The 18,166-nt window shown below is 44.1% G+C and overlaps 1 protein-coding gene across 1 annotated transcript in view; it reads right to left on the reverse strand.

The window, feature by feature from the left end:
* Window positions 1-18,166, reverse strand: part of LOC126251896 (collagen alpha-1(I) chain-like) — a 1,054,386-nt gene that overhangs the window by 164,885 nt on the left and 871,335 nt on the right. Inside the window, exon 16 of the mRNA XM_049952611.1 lies at window positions 5,991-6,254. Within this exon, the coding sequence (XP_049808568.1) occupies window positions 5,991-6,254 (264 nt within the window). The remainder of the gene's footprint in view (window positions 1-5,990; window positions 6,255-18,166) is intronic.

Genomic DNA, 18,166 nt, shown 5'->3' on the forward strand with positions numbered 1-18,166 from the left:
CGTGAAACCGATCATCAATCAAATCAAAAAAGATGAATTTTATAGCTGCTCGTTTCCGTCGTAGAAATTAACGCTGTCCTGTAAGATACCTGCCTCACCAACCATTCTGAAATAAAACACCCAAATATTTATTTTATTCTTCGATCTCTAATCAGACGGAAATGCATCATTTATTACAGAACATACTTGTATTACTCTTTCGAATTTTTTCCTTTACTTTTACAGTGAAAAGTGGTAGAGTTGTAAGCTTAATGACTGATGACAGTGTTGGCAGTATTCGCGCTGACCCTCCTTCCAAATACTTGCATTACATTCATAACAAAAGACCCAGACTGTGTTGGTAAGGCTACGATGGAATATATATATTAGCATCAGTGGAACACAAACTTACATCAATTCGTATCGTAAGCCACGGAACTATCCGTTACGTCATGGCTTACTCATTCGGCTACTGTCTCGTCTCAGTGATCACTTTCTTCAAGCTTTATATCGTTGCTGTGTTATTAACCGCATTTAATAAACATTGGCGATGTGTTTGTGATAGATTTTCATTGCGCCATTGCTTTGAATCGGCACACTGCGGTACATACACTGCATTTGAAATAAATAATCGAAATTCACACAGTGGTCGTTCGTACGCGCTCGCAAAAGTCGATAGTCGAAAGGCCACTAGTTACGTCACGACTGCAAAAAGTAGTGTGACAGTTGAACATATAACATTTCAACATAAAACGTCATTAGATTTACGACGCTTCTTACGAGGACACAGAGAAATTTTTGTTGAAAAACTCCGATTTTGGGTTACTTCCTTAAAAACCGCCGAATTCGCATTACCTCCTTAAAAATAGCCGAATTCGCGTTATTAGTCCCGTTATCGTATAAACGAATTTTTCCAGTCCCTACATGTGGCTCAATTTTAAACGAACAGTTGGTAACAGGTAGCTTTTTTTTCAAATTAAAATACAGAACGTAGGTACGTTTGAACATTTTATTTCGGTTGTTCCAATGTGATACATGTACCTTTGTGAACTTCTGAGAACGCATGCTGTTACCGCGTGATTACCTGTAAATACCACATTAATGCAATAAATGCTCAAAATGAAGTCCGTCAACCTCAATGCATTTGGCAATATACGTAACGACATTCCTCTCAACAGCGAATAGTTCACCTTCCATAATGTTCACAAATGCATTGATAATGCGCTGACGCATGTTGTCAGGCATTGTCGGTGGATCACGATAGCAAATATCCTTCAACTTTCCCCACAGAAAGAAATCCGGGGACTTCAGATCCGGTGAATGACCAATCCACCTGTCATGTTATTCAATACCGCTTCAACCCACGCGAGCTATGTTCCGGACATCCATCATGTCGGAAGTACATTGCCATTCTGCCATGCATTGAAACATCTTGTAGTAATATCGGTAGAACATTATGTAGTAAATCAGCATATATTGCACCATTTAGAATGCCATCGACAAAATGGGGGCCACTTATCCTTCCTCCCATAATGCCGCACCATACATTAACCCTCCAAGGTCGCTGATGTTCCACTTGTCGCAGCCATCGTGGATTTTCCGTTGCCCAATAGTGCATATTATGCCGGTTTACGTTATCGCTGTTGGTGAATGACGCTTCGTCGCTAAATGCAATACGTACAAAATATCTGTCATCGTCCCGTAATTTCTCTTGTGCACTGTGGCAGAACTGTACACGACGTTGAAAGTCGTCGCCATTCAATTCCTGGCGCATAGAAACATGGCACGGGTGCAATCGATGTTGATGTAGCATTCTCAAAACCGACGTTTTTGAGATTCCCGATTCTCGCGCAATTTGTCTGCCACTGATGTGCGGATTAGCCGCGACAGCGGCTAAAACACCTACTTAAAGGCATCATCATTTGTTGCAGGTCGTGGTTGACGTTTCACATTTGGCTGAACACTTCCTGTTTCCTTAAATAATGTAACTATCCGGCGAAGGGTCGGCACACCTGGATGATGTCTGACTGGATACCGAGCAGCATACATAGCACACGCCCTTTGGGCATTTTGATCACAATGGCCATACATCAACACAATATCGATCTTTCCCGCAATTGGTAAACGGTCCATTTTAACATGGGTAATGTATCACGAAGCAAATACCATCCGCACTGGCGGAATGTTACGTGATACCACGTACTTACACGTTTGTGACTATTACAGCACCATCTATCACAAAGCGAAAAAAGTGGTCCAACTAAAACATTCATATTTCTTTACGTACTACATGAATATGTAATAAAAAATTGGGGTTCCTATTTAAAAAAAGGCAGTTGATATCCGTTTGACCTACAGTAGTGCCATCTAGCGGGCCAACCATAGCGCCATCTGGTTTTGCCCTTCAAGCTAGACGAGTTTCATTCTTTGTAGTTTTTTCGTTTGATGCTTATTTCGTGAGACATTTGGCACGGTCACTATCAATGGACCACCCTGTATACAACCACTCGCTCACTGAAAGATCCGTACCTAAAGACTGGAAAATTGTTCAAGTCACACCAATACCCAAAAACGGAAGCAGGAGTAATCTGCTGAATTACAGGCCTATATCTCTAACGTCAATTTGCAGTAGGGTTTTGGAACATATACTCTATTCGAACATTATGAAGTACCTCGAAGAAAACAATTTATTGACACACAGTCAGCACGGATTCAGAAAATATCATTCCTGTGAAACACAACTAGCCCTTTATACTCATGAAGTAATAAGTGCTATCGGCAGGGGATGTCAAACTGATTCCATATTTTTAGATTTCCAGAAGGCTTTCAGCACTGTTCCTCAAAAGCGTCTTCTAATCAAACTGCATGCCTCAGTTGCGCGACTGGACTCGTGATTTCCTGTGAAAGGTTACAGTTCGTAGTAATAGGCAGAAAGTCATCGAGTGAAACAGAAGTAGTATCCGACATTCCCCAAGGAAGTGTTATAGGCCCTCTATTGTTCCTGATCTGTATTAAAGACATAGGAGAATCTGAGTAGCCATCTTAGATTGTTTGCAGATGATGATGTCATTTACCATCTTGTAAAGGCATCAGATGCTCAAAACGACATGCAAAATGATTTAGACAAGATATCTGTATGGTGTTAAAAAAAGGCAATTGACCCTGAATAAAGAAAAGTGTGAAGTTATTCACATGCTAAAAGAAATCAGCTAAATTTCGATTACGCGATAAGCCTCACAAATCTGAAGGCTGTAAATGCAGCTAATTACTTAGGAATTACAATTACAAATAACCTAAATTGGAATGATCACATAGATAATATTGTGGCTAGAGCAAACCACAGACTGCGATTCATTGGCAGAACACATAGAAGGTGCACCTGGTCTACTAAAGAGAATGCTTACACTTGTCCACCCTATTCTGGAGTATTGCTGTGCGATGTGGGATCTGCATCAGGTACGACTGACAGATGATATCGAAAATGTACAAAGAAGGGCCGCTCGCTTTGTATTATCACGAAATAGGGGAGATAGTGTCACAGACATGATATGTGAATTGGGAGTGGCAATCATTAAAACAAAGGTGTTTTTCGTTGCGACAGGATCTTCTCATGAAATTTCTATCACCAGTTTTCTCCTCCAATTGCAAAAACATTCTGTTGGCACCTACCTACATAGGGAGAAATGATCATCACGATAAAATAAGAGAAATCAGGGCTCACACAGAAAAATTTAAGTGCTCGTTTTTCCTGCGTGCCGTTCGAGAGTGGAAAAGAGATACAGCTTGAAGGTAGTTCACTAAACCCTCTGCCAGGCTATTTATTGTGAATAGCAGAGTAATCATGTAGATGTAGATTGTTCACAGGCCACATTAAATTATATGTTCCCCAAACAACTACCTTGGTAAATCAATTCATAGGCTGGAGGAAGATGAGAATACCTCATTTCCAGTATGACTAAGTATTTATAACATCATGCTGTTCAAACCAACAATATTTCACTTGTGCCAATTTCACTTGTATCAATAACATGCTTGATAGTTTAAAATATTAAAAAATCTGTGGTTCTATTCCCAAATGCAAGAGATGTGAGACCACACCATTCAATCACAGTGGTGTATGGAGACAATGTTATTAATGAAGCATCATTTTGGAAAACTGCATTAAAATTTTCATTGCATAAGAACGTCCATAAAAAGATACTGGTCATTATGAATGAGGAGCAGCATTTAATATATGACGAATTCATAAGGAATTATTTTCATGTCATGTATTATAGTACACTGACAATTTCCTCGTATCTCACTAATAAAACATTTTGCATCAACTGAACTTTGAGGAGAAAGCTCTGTTGTCTTCTAGCATCACCATGAGAAAGCCACACCATATGTCATGAAAACTTTTGCAAGAGCTATAATGGAAAAGCTTCAACCATCCGTCTGTGACCTCACTGCAATGAGTGGTTGCTACATTTATTAAATATGTGGATGCAGAAAGACACAAAAGAGAGGTGTGAAAACTTGTTATATGAGTTCATCTGTATCTGAACAAAGTGACTATGTGAAGAAATAATTTTAGTTATGTAACCATAATATGAAATAGATTCTTGCAGTAAACACGCTTCAACTGTTTTACCATTACATCTCCCATAGCAACACAACAGAATTATCTGTACTGTATCTCAATGAAAAACATTAATATTAGTTAATATTTCATTCAGTAAAAACTTGAATAGCCAGTGAGAAAGTGTGACTGTAGCTTAAAACTTTCTCGCAGATTAAAACTGTGTGTCAGACCAAAACTCAAACTTGGGACCTTTGCCTTTTATGTGCAAGTTGTCCAGTGACCGAGCTATCCAAACTCGTAACTTTACTTCCATCATTATCTCATCTCCTACCTTCCAAACTTCTCACAAGTTCTCCTGGATACCTTGCAGGACTATCACTCCAGGAAGAAAGGATCTTGTGTGGACATGGCTTAGCCGCAGCCTGGACAATTCTTTCCAGAATGAATTTTCACTCTGTAGTGGAGCATCCATTGCTTTGGAAACTTCCAGGCAGATTCAGATCGCGTGCCACATCGGGGCTCAAACCTGGAATATTTACCTTGTGGCTAAGTCCTGTCTCCACAATATCTTTTTTTCCAGGAGTGCTAGTCCCACTCAAAGTGTAGGACAACTTCTGTGCAGTTTGGAATGTAGGAGATGAGGTAGCAGCAGAATTAAAGCTGTGAGGTAGAGTCATACGTTGTGCTCAGATACCTGTCAGCAGTGCACTTGCCCACAAAAGGCAGAAATCCATCCTAGGCTCCAGTCTCAGGTCAGCACACGAGTTTAATCTTTCAAAGATTCAAATCAATGTACACGCTGCTGCAGAATTGAAATACGATCTGGATGTAATTATAGCTTATCACAATTTTTAACTGGCTGATCATTTCTTGGTTATGCAGCCAAGCTGGAGTGTTTCCTTGGCACAATTCGTTTTTGATAGATGTGGTTGTTGGATATGGCAGGCAGTAAGATAACACCTGGTGACAAGAAATCAACAGCTGAGTACATTCCAACTCAAATTATGATTGCCAATTCATCAAACAAAGCAGTCTCAACATGGCTTATTATGACAAGAACAAGTCACATCTGCAAGGTCTCTCACTTGCAGCAAAAAATGAATTTAGGTTTTAAGCCCACATCTTTTGGAACACTAAAGTATCAGTGTTAGGTACTTATTACAAATAAAAGTTAGACAAGAAAAATAGAAGCTCACCTTCTGTAATGATGCAAGCATGAAAAGAAAGAATAAGAGAATTAGTAACAGGTTACAGAAAACATCATGCAAATGTTAGTGACATAAAATTCAATGTAACAGAATTTCTGAGCTACCAGTTAGGAAAGGAGTTATTAGATGAACACCATTAATTATTAATTGAATATTATCTCATAATAAGCAGGTCGAATTTATTTTAACTCAGTGCACAAGAAAATTCAAACTGGTCGTCTCGCGGCACGTGAGGTTACCATCCATCCGGGCAGTCCCATCTCGCCCACGGTGCCGGGTTTTCCCGGGGGGCCCACGGGCCCGGGAGGTCCCGGCTTGCCCCGGCGGCCCCTCTTGCCGTGGTCACCCTTCTCGCCCTTTATGGTTATGAAGTCCCCGTCGACACCGGCCACAGTGGCGGGGCCAGGGGGACCCCTCTCACCTCTGTCTCCCTTCACGCCGGGGGGACCGACAGGTCCTGTCAGGCCCATCTCTCCAGGTTCACCTTTTTCTCCAGCTGTGCCCTGCACAAATACATTTCGAAATCAGTGGCAGTCCAGGCCATTTTTACATAAAATCAGATCAAATGTAACATTATTATTGTGTTTTCTACTTCTGATGAAGGAAGCAACCAGAACACTGTACATTTCTGGCATTCTTATTCATTGTGCCTCTTCAAGACTCAGTGCCTCTCTATGTGGTGAGTAGCAATCTATCCTTTCAATATTGTTGTTACTCTGCTCTGTGTGTAGATATTGATTCAGAAACTGCTTAAACCAGAGAGTACAGTTGTTTTTGTGAAACAGATTTCTGTCTCATCATTTTTACATGTTTCATCATTCCTTAGTTATGTCTGTTTTATTATTATTATTTTTATTATACTATTATCATTGTCTTTCAGATGTGGTCAATCTAAACAAACAAGACTATAACCACACATTGTTCACTCAAGTTTTAAATGAAAACACAGACAGTGAATGTGAAGTGTTCAAGTGAAATGCACTTGCAAATGATGAAAGCCAGATATCACTGGTGTACATAGACAATGAGGTACAACCCCAGGACAACACATATGAGATGATAACATCTAAAAAAAAAACTGTATGTAGAACCAAACAGTAATTTCACACTACAAAACCTGTGTTCCAAAAAGTTGTTTCTTGCCTAAAAATAACAGGATAACAAAGAAACTGTGATATGCAAACACATTAGGATGGTGTATAAGTTTATAGTGTTTCTCCATAAGTTTAATAAACACAACAGATACACAAAACAATTTTCCTTCACTACTTATAACAGTCTCTCAAGCTGGGTAACTTTTTGATTCCACGACAGTGGAAATCACTTGGTTTTGAGGCAAAAAACTCACAGAGCCATGTTTGGACCGTATTTTCATCCGAAAAGGAAGTTCCTTTCAGGTTGTTTGATAGAGAGCAGAAAAGGTGAAAATGTGAGGGCGCAAGATAAGCTGAATGAGGTGGGTGCGGAATAATTTCCTTACCCAACTCCTGCAGAGTGCTTTTTGTCAGTCTAGCAGAATACAGGCAGGTGTTATCATGGAATAGTATCACTTTATGCAATCCTCCTGGTCACTGTTCTTGGATCACACCTGTGAGAAGCCTCATTTGTTAACAATAAACATCACTAATGATGGTTACACTTCGGAGAAGCAATATGTAGCACACGATGCATCACTATTTCACAGTATGTGAAACTTGTGGATGTGCACAGGTTTTAGTATGGGGAGCTGCTGCTTTGTTTGAGCTCAACCATTCCTTTCTTTTCCTTATGTTAGCATAAGGCACCATTTGTGATACAGGAGAGGAATGGTCGGAGTTGCTCACAAGCCAATTGATGACGAGCAAGCAGAGAAGCATATAGCCACCCACTGATTTTTGTGACTTTGGCTTAGAGCATGTAGAACCCATACACTTAATTTTTTAATCTTCCCTACTGCATCCATCTGCCAGTTCTCGACTACACTGGCACAGATCATCATGGATTAATGTGCTTAAATGACCTTCAATCAAACCCCGAAGGTCCTTCTGAATGTGGAGAGTCACTAACATCAAAATGATCCTTCTTAAAACAAGAAAACCATTTTCTTCCTGTACTTTGTCTCGTGGCATTATCCTCATTCACAGAACGCACAAATGTTTCTGGCTGCCTCTGCTGCTGCCCTCTACTGAGCTCAAACAGAAGAAAATGTCAGGAATGTTCTAATTTCTCCACTTGGCACTCCATTTTCTAGTGCCCATAGCTCGACTCACTATCTCCAAATGACAAAATGCCAATATACAAACTCAAATAGGAAGAGTGAACTACAAATAAAAAATGTCAATCAACAAATAAACACATAGTAAGCATTATATAGTACACCAAACATGAGGATGCTCAATAAATAAAAGGAAGTGAAATGTATGTGACATACAAGCAGACAGCCTTTTATTTAGCCATTAAGGTAGACTATATCAACAAGAAGATAGTAACAGTGGTAGTAGTAGTAGTAGTAGTAGTAGTAGTAGTAATAATAATTACGTTCCATGTTTAATGAAAGCACTTTATTGTCAATGCATAAGAGGTGAAAGAGGTTTATTTATATTACAATGAAACAGGTGTCACCATGATAGAAGTATTGTTTTGTCTCCTGAAATTTCCCAAAATCGCTTTAATGTGGTTCTTTCTATGCCAAAGCCAATATCCTTTTATTCATTCAGATGACTAAAACAGTTTCTTACTGTCATAAATTGGTGAGAAATGAAACAAATTCTAACTACATTAACTTATTGTGTGAAGTAATGAGCACTGCACTTGCATTTAAATATATGGCTGAAAGAGTCAGCCTACAGGAATTGTGAAATGAACCCTGTCATCCAGGACCACGTGCCACAAAGTGCGCAGATTCACCACGAGATGGGGAAACTCAAAGGCATATATTGCCTACTGAGGCCTAAGCGCTGTAGTATGCGAGTGAGACAGATGAGAACCTACATCATAGGGAAACCCAGTAGAAGCCTTTTGTGGCCAAGGAGATGTAGCAGTGTTAAATATGGCGGACCTAAGATTGGCCATAAAGGAAAACATTTATGAAAATTATTTAATTCTGTAGTAATGCAGGGAACAAGCCAAGTAATTTTAATCTGACATCCTCCATAAATTTTCATGTGATCCCAGTAAAACTTGAATATTGATCATATCTATAATAGTTTAGGATTTACTGTTAAAGTGAAATTAACAAGTTTTGTAACAAAGACCTGAATGCTAAAATCTGAACGCTTTGGTCGATCTTAACAATCAACATTTAATATAGAAGTGCCTCATTAAAATGACAAATGTTGTAAATATCAACTCTGTAATTTTATTTGTTTAAAAGATATAGTAAATTTAAATTATCAGTATTTACAGTTACACATCAGATCATCATTTCCTCCACACAAAACACATTGAACGATGACAGCATGACACCTTATTGAATCAGTAGGTAATAGAGTATGTGTTGTAAAGTTTAGTGCATAATAGTTACTTTTGTTCTTTATTTATTTATCAGAAAGCATATTGGTGCAAGGCCACTGACTGTGACATTCTGAGTTAAGAAGGAAATTGTATTGGTTTTATGTACAAGAATTTAAATGTAATGTAACGTAGAATAAGCTGTAACCAATCGGATGGATGGCTTCAGGAAAGGGAACTGCGCTAGCCAGTTGAGCAAAGATGTTTGGTGCACGGGAAACGCAGTCGTAGACAGGCAGAGGGCAGTCCTGGCTGAGGCACCAAAGGAGACAGTTCGGATGCAGATGTGAAAGTGGATGATCGGTCCTTAGGCAGCTAGGAAGTGAAACGATTTAGAAAATTTCATGTTGGGTGGTATCCCGGAATTAAGTCTCTGAGTGGTGAGCAGTCACGTGCCTGGTGTGAACTCTAACTTTTTGCATAGTTAACGAGGTGGAGTAGTGGACTTGTAATTCGCGATGAGATTGCGAATGACTGAACTTGTCAAATGGATATGCACTCGAGTGTAACAGTAACTCTAAATACGACCACTTTCGCTATTGGTTTGCTTTCTTACATTTGCCAACCTAAAACAATCTAGCATTAAAATGTTTTCTCAAAACAGATTCATAAAAACAGAGAAAAATAAAAAAAAGAACAAAAAATTATACCATTAGGTGCTGTAAAATTGCCACCACCACTACACGGACTGCTCTCAGTGCTGGACATGAAGAATGAAATGACAATAACACCAATCTACAGCAACACTGACACTGGCAGTGCAAGGAAAAAAATCATAACAGGCACAAAACTCATTCTTGATGATGTTTTCCTTTTACCACCAATGTTGCAGATGAAATTTTCTGGACTAAGTCTGCATCATGAGGTACACATCCACCAACCTCAAGAACTTGTCCATGATTCATATTGCTACAAATGCTGGCAAAGTGTCAGCATGTGAAGAGTGTTACTGAACTAAAGTCACAGCTTATATTTAATTAATTCAAAACAGTTCATGAGACGAGTTTCATTTTGGATTCTGTACTGATAAATGATACAAAGACACACTTTGATCTTTTATTGAGAAGTATGAGGGTTGGAACTTAAATAGTGGCGACTATTTATTCACAACCGATACAAAAGTTACATGTTTGCACCTGTTACTGTCCTTCAAAGTAGTCACCAGCATTGTGTAGAACCAATTGACAGCGATGTGGAAGGCGTAGTATACCGTTAGCAGAGCCTGTTCTGTTGATGGTGTGAACGGAGTGGTCTACTGCCTGTTGAATCTCTGGAACAGTTCTGAAGCGAATGCCACGAAGTGGTTCCTTCATCTTCAGAATCAAATCAAAGTCATAAGGACTTAAGTCCAGGGAGTATGGTGGATGGTACAGTACTTCCCAGTCCCATCGACCGAATGAAGCAGCCACAGGTTGCACTGTATGCGCCTCTGCATTGTCGTGCAAAATGATGGGTGGGTTGCGGAGAAAGTGTCGCCGCTTCTTTCGCAAAGCTGGTCACAGGTGATGACACTGTTGTGCTGTACGAACTCTGACACATTCAATCTTGATCCAACTCCATTGTTCCTGTTTCGAAAACAGTGACACCGTTACGTTAGACTGCTTGCTCACAAGTGTCTGTGTTTTCCCCAATTTTGCGCACACCGGTGACATGGGATGGGTGAGTCCATTTGCTCAGAGGTAAGATAGGTATGTCAACAACATGTGCTATCAGCGACAATAGTAGATTCCATTTCATAGTGTCTCCACAGCAGTGTTGCCACTGTTTAAGTACCAACCTATGTATATATGAATTTGTTTGTGTAGTAGCCACCAGAAAGATCGCGGGAGGCGCACATTGGCACGGCGCGTCACGGGCGGTAGTTGCCGCAAGTAGAGTCCCGTCCACCAGAGGGCACGCGAGAATTCGGACGCGACCTCTGCCGGCGTAACAACAACAACAACAACAACTCCGGCAGCACGGGCCGTGCCCAGTCAGGTAACATCGGGCATGCCTAGAACACAGTCCCGGTCTACGCTAAGTGAAGTGCGACGTAACGTGAACAGTGTTACTACACAATTGGCGACGAGTAGGGTGGTTCTTTCGCGTGTTGCGTCGTTGTTCCGGTTTCGCAGCTTCTCCACGGCATGGAGGATTTGGTACGGGTTTTGGTGGCGCAGCAGACGGAGCTCATGGCCACCATGAAACAAGTGCTTCCGGCGTTGCTCTCCACGCCGTCTGGTCCGGCGCAGTTCCCTCCTCCCTTTCCCTCGTATGACGAGACGGCGGAGGATTGGGACGCATATGAACATCGCCTTCGGCAGCATTTCCAGGCGTTTCATGTTGCCGATGCGGAGGTATGTCGTGCTCTCTTCTTGTCTTGGATATCTCCCTCGCTGTATCAAGTTTTGCGGCAGCTGGCGCCGTTGCAGGAACCCTCGTCCTTGTCTTTTGACGCATTGTGTTCGTTGCTGTCTTCATATTATCGCCGCCGCACGCATGTTGTGGCGGCTAGGGTCGAGTTCTATCAATGCAAGAAACAGCCCCATCTGTCTTACCGGGCGTCGGCCACTACCCTGCACGGTCTTAGTCGCAAGTGTCATTTAGTCACGGAGCAGTCGCGAGAGTCGTATGCCCACGTTATGGTCCGCGACGTCATTGTTCGTTCGGCCCCTGATAGGGAGGTCCGGCAACGGGCCCTGCAGTTAGAGGACCCTTCCCTCGAGGAAGTCCTGTCCATTGCTCAATCGTATGAAGTCTCTCACGCAGCAGGTCAACAGCTGGAAGCGTGGTGCGACGTCGCGGAGGTTCAGGGCGGCGCGGCCGCGTCCACTGTGTCCGGGGTGGACGACGTGCGAGCGGTACAATCCGGCCGTTACGGCCGCTCCCGCACGGCGCGTAAACAGAATTCCGGCCGCCGGCCCCTGTTGCCGTCCTGTGCGTCGTGCTATATACATCACGATCGGTCAGAGTGCCCCCGGCGTTAGGCCGTTTGTTGCAAATGTAATAAAAAAGGTCACATTGCTAAAGTTTGCCGCTCAGCCTCGAAAGAATCGAAGGCAGCACGTACAGAGGACATGGACGTTGACATTCAGGAAGTTTCATCGGGCCAGGCTTCCGACGCATCGGCACGCAAACTGTTTATCGAGGTGTCGGTTCGGTCGCGCCGGTTACAACTGCAAGTAGATACGAGGGCGGCAGTTTCGTTGTTGAATGCACAAACTTATTCCGACCTTGGATCGCCCCCGTTGGCGCCAGTTTACCGGCGTCTACGCGGTTATGGTAAACAGTTCATTCCCCTACTGGGTCAATTCACTACCGACGTGACTTACAAATCAGTCACTCGGCCTATTACTTTTATTGTTGTCAGTGATGCGAGCTCCGCTAACCTTTTTGGCCTGGATGCCTTTCAGGCTTTCGGTTTTTCTATTGCTGACACCACGCCCGCGTTTTCTACGCGCGAGACAGATCCCCTTGGCTCTCCGCCCTCAGGTAAAGGAAGAGCTAGACCGGCTGACAGCGCTAGGGGTCGTTCTTCCCGTTTCTTCCAGTGAGTGGGCTTCGCCCCTCGTTATTGTCAAGAAGCCCTCGGGAAACTTACGTCTTTGTGGCGATTTCAAGGCCACCATTAATTCCCAATTGGTGGTGGACACCTATCCTTTGCCTCGTGCTGATGAATTGTTCTCCGCCGTAGCGGGAGGCCAATATTTTTCGAAAATCGATCTTTCGGAGGCTTATCAGATACCACTTGATGAGGACTCCAAACGGCTGGCGGTCGTCAACACCCCGTTTGGCCTTTACCAATACCAGCGGTTGGCTTTTGGAATATCCAGTGCCCCGGCGATATTCCAGCGTTATCTTGAGCATGTCACGTCGACAATCCCTCATTGTATTAATTACCTGGATGACATAATTGTCACAGGCTGCAGCACGAAGGAACACTTGCACAACCTTCGCACCCTCTTTCTCAAATTCAGGTCTGTGGGCTTGCGTTGCAACCTGCACAAGTCAACATTCTTCCAACCGTCCATTGAGTATGTGGGCTACACCATATCTCGGCATGGCATCCAGCCACTAGGAAGTTTGGTCCAAGGTATCGTCAACCTTCCTCGGCCCACTTCGCTGAAAGAGTTACAAGCTTTTTTAGGCAAGATAGCCTATTACCACCGGTTCATTCCCAGGGCTTCCACTATAGCCCACCCCCTGTACTGCCTTCTGCACAAGGGTGTTCCTTTTGATTGGTCGCCTGCATGCGAGCGAGCGTTCACCTCGTTGAAGGGCCTCCTCACTTCAGCCCCTTGTTTGGCTACTTTTGATCCCCATAAGCCGTTGGTCCTGGCTACAGATGCTTCGCAGTATGGGGTGGGGGCGGTCCTGGCCCATCGCAACGCAGACGGTTCCGAGCAACCACTGGCGTTTGCGTCTAAAACGCTTAGTTCCGCGCAGGCCCATTACTCCCAGGTGGAAAAAGAGGCTTTGGCCATTGTCTACGCTGTTACCAAGTTTCACCCTTTCTTGTATGGCACGAAGTTTCAGTTAATCACTGACCATAAGCCGTTAATATCGTTATTTGGCCCCGCCTCTCAGATTACGGATAGGGCGGCCCACAGACTACAGCGCTGGGCCTTGTTCCTCTCTAAGTACCATTATGACATTCATTTTCGCCCTACAGGACAGCATGCCAACGCCGACGCTCTTTCCCGTCTTCCGGTGGGCCCAGATCCTACGTTCGATCGAGAGGAGGTTATGTGTTTTCATTTGGATGTGGCGTCCCGCCAAGCAGTTGACGGCTTCCCGATCACTAGTTCTCGAGTCGCCAGGGAAACGGCGGCTGACCCGGTTCTCCGGCAAGCAGTTCGCCTCATTCAGCAGGGGTGGTCCTCCCGCCCTCCGGGCCGGGCCTCGGACCCTCTTCGTAATTATTTTCTTCTAAGAGACCGCCTCTCGGTCTTGGAAGGAGTTCTCCTTCTGGCTACCGATTATACAGCTCCTCGCGTGGTTGTTCCTGCAGGTTTACGAAGGGAGGTCCTCACGTTATTACATGCGGGGCACTGGGGTGCTTCCCGTACTAAAACCTTGGCTCGCAGACATGTGTACTGGCCTGGTATTGACAGAGAAATTGAGCACTTAGTGGCCGCCTGTTCCCAGTGTGCGAGCCTACAAGCATCTCCCAGGGCTGCGTTCTCTTCATGGCCGCCGGCAACCCAAGCATGGGAACGTGTTCACATAGATTTTGCGGGCCCGTTTCTCAATGGCTTTTGGCTCATTGTCATTGATGCTTATTCCCGATTCCCATATGTGGTTCGCTGCTCCTCAACCACTTCAGAAGTTGCAATCCAGGCACTAGCAAAAATCTTTTCTGCGGAAGGTCTGCCAATCACCCTGGTCTCAGACAATGGACCGCAGTTTATTTCGCAGACGTTCCAGGATTTTTGTAGGCGCTTCGGTATTCGGCACGTTTGCTCTCCCCCCTTCCATCCACAATCGAATGGGGAAGCCGAGCGCATGGTGCGCACATTTAAGACGCAGATGAAAAAGTATGTGCACGAATTTCCTGCAGAGGAAGCCTTGACGTTTATCTTGACGGCATACCGGACCACACCAATGGGCGACCGCAGCCCCGCAGAGCTCCTCCATGGGCGTCAACCTCGGACTCTGCTGCACCTCCTCCGGCCTGGGCCTCGCCAGTCTTCACAACACGGAGTACCTGGCTTTCCACTGGGTATGTCAGTCTGGGCCCGTGGGTTTGGTCGCAATCCACGTTGGATACCGGCGGTGGTCCTGCGCCGAAATGGCCGCCGGCTCTATACCTTGCAGGCGGGGGATCGGGTGGTACGTCGTCACCAAAATCAGCTACGTCCACGTTCGGGCACCCACCCTCCGACCTCTCGGACGCCGGCTTCCCCATTGCCGGCACCTGTATTGGTTTCACAGGGGACGTTACCTCCTCTCCCCGCTGTGACTCTGCCGCACTGTGATGGTTCTCAGCCTTGGCAGCCTCCAGTAGCTCCAGCACCGGCATCGCCATCATTCGAGATGTCCCAGCGAGAGCCGGCCCCCCTTGCAGGCCCGGTTTCTCAGGGGGCTAGTTCACCTGTGGTCGTCCCTTCCCCTTTGTCCCCGCCACTGGGTCTTGCCCCTCCCGAGGTGGAACAGGATCCGGAGTTCGACAGCTTGTCACCTGTTCTGTCCCGAGCTCCGGTTGGGGGACGACGGGGGCCTCTTCGGGTGGGTCACTTCCAGCCGTATTCGAAGGTTCCGGCTCGAGGGTTGGCAGCTCCCCTCGACTCCGGCCATCCAATGGATGTGGAGGTCATCACTCCTTCCCAACGCTCCACCTTCCGACGCAGTGGATCACAGTGGCTTCACCCCCCGAAGGAGGAGGAGTGTAGTAGCCACCAGAAAGATCGCGGGAGGCGCACATTGGCACGGTGCGTCACGGGCGGTAGTTGCCGCAAGTAGAGTCCCGTCCACCAGAGGGCACGCGAGAATTTGGACGCGACCTCTGCCGGCGTAACAACAAGAGCAAGAACAACAACAACAACTCCGGCAGCACGGGCCGTGCCCAGTCAGTTAACATCGGGCATGCCTAGAACACAGTCCCGGTCTACGCTAAGTGAAGTGCGACGTAACGTGAACAGTGTTACTACAGTTTGCAACAATGAGCAGAGTCAGGTCATAGCAAAACTGTCTGCTTGAGGTAGAATCAAAGTTGATCAAGTTCTGACCTGCCTGTAATCAGATGCATTTGAGATAGACTATGGAAAGTCAAATATTTGATATTGATTGAGGAGCACCGATCTTCTGCTGTGCATCAATAGAAGAAATTTTGCAAGAAAATAGCTATATTCCTTTTTGAATACAGCATCTTGGCATAAAATGAGTTTCATTGCCACAGCATTTGAGGTGCCTCTTTTCACACATGGAGCTAATACTACTCAATATTAGATACTGATAAAAAATGGTAAGCCATGTTAAAATAGTCAATTACCATCACTGGAAGAGTGATGTTTTGACTAATGATGAAATTGGAAACATAACGTGGGTATACAACCAACACAGTCACAAAAAGATGACATGTTAAGTTGCAGACAGGCACACTAGTACATTAGCTTTTGACCAGAGCCTTCATCAGAAAAGGAAACACACACCATTCATTCACATAAGCAAGCACACATCAGGCACACATGAACACCATCTCTGGCAGTACTCATGTGCGCATGAGGTGTGCCCACCTGCGTAAATGAATGGAAAATGCACACACATTCATTCGCGCAGGCAGGCAAACCTCACACACATGACTGCTGCCAGAGATGATGGTCATATGTGCGTTAGGTGTGGTTGCTTGTGTGAATGAATGTGTGTGTGTTTCCATTTCTGACAAAAGCTCTGGTCGAAAGCTAATGTACTAGTGTGCCTGTCTGCAACTTCACATGTCATCTTTACAGTGAGCAGCAATCTGTCTTTTCCTTGCACTGTTGATATTCCAACCATCAGTTTCCATTGTTCGATTTTAACACCAGCATACACTGAATCAAAGATTCATCATTGGTGCCCATGATTCCAATGACAGACAACACACAGTTAAAACAGATACCTAAGATCGCTCTATCATAATGGTAAGTAGTTTTATGGGTAATACTAGTTGTGCGCAGTTAAGGAAAGTCATACTATGATTCTTGATGCAACTGGACATTTAATTAATTTGGGCACCTGTAAGATCATAGTGTGAGTGCTCTCATTTATAATAATACCAGAGAACGCAGTGTTGGTATCTCCATTTCTCATTTTTGGGCATAAACATGATAGTTGTACTGTTTACTGTAGTTGGATATTGTGAGCAACAGGAAACTTTATTGTGAAAGCAACTTATGATTAACCCAAAGTCTTTTGGGATAGATTTTTTTGTAGGAGAGTAAGTCAATTATTATCAGCAAAGTAGTTATAAAATTTTATTGCAATCAAATAGGAAACTTCCAAGAACATCACTTTTCGACATAGTCTCCTTGCGTTTCAATGCAATTGGTCCATTGTTGTACAAGCTTCCTGATGCCCTCAAAAAGAAGGTTGAGCTGCAAGCGAGGAATGCACCACATCTATCACTGCTTTGTCCGAGGCAAATCGACGGCCCCTTACTGCCCGTTTGATTGGACCAAACACATGATAGTCAGAAGGGGCAAGACCGGGACTATATGGAGGATGATCCAGTACTTCCAATTTCAGTTTCTGGTGCTTTTCAGTGGTGGGCAGCAGTATGTGGACAGGCATTGTCGTGCAACAACAGAACACCTTTTGATAGCTATCCTCGGCATTTGCTTCGAATTGCAGGCTTTAGCTTGGCAGTAAGCATCTTACTGTAACGTACACTGTTTATTGTTGTGCCCTTTCCCCATAATGTTCCAGTACTGGACCTTGCGCATCCCAAAAAAACGTAAGCATCAGTTTTCCTGTGGACGGTTGGATCTTGAACTTTTTCTTGTATGGTGAATTTGGATGTTTCCATGCCATACTCTGCCGTATACTCTCTGGCTAGTAATGATGGATACATGTTTCGTCACCAGTAATGATCCTGTCTAAGAAGTTGTCCCCTTCGTTACCATAGCGATCCAAATGTTTTTTGCAGATGTCCAAGCGTGTTTGTTTACGCAACTATGTGAGTTGTTTTGGGATCCATCTTGCACAAACTTTATGAAACCCAAGTCTGTTGTGGATGTTTTCATAGGCAGAACCATGACTAATTTGCAGACGATGTGCCACTTTGTCATAGTTAATCGTCTGTCTAAAAAAATCATTTCACGTGAACACTCAACGATTTCTTCATTTGTGTTGGTAAATGGTCATCCAGCTCCTTCATTGTGCATAACACTTGTGCGACCATTTCGGAAATTTTCAATCCATTTGTAGACATTCTGTTGTGGCGAAACACTGTTACTGTACTGTACCGAAA

This window comes from Schistocerca nitens, chromosome 4, assembly GCF_023898315.1.
Source record: "Schistocerca nitens isolate TAMUIC-IGC-003100 chromosome 4, iqSchNite1.1, whole genome shotgun sequence".
Taxonomy (NCBI): Eukaryota; Metazoa; Arthropoda; class Insecta; order Orthoptera; family Acrididae; genus Schistocerca; species Schistocerca nitens.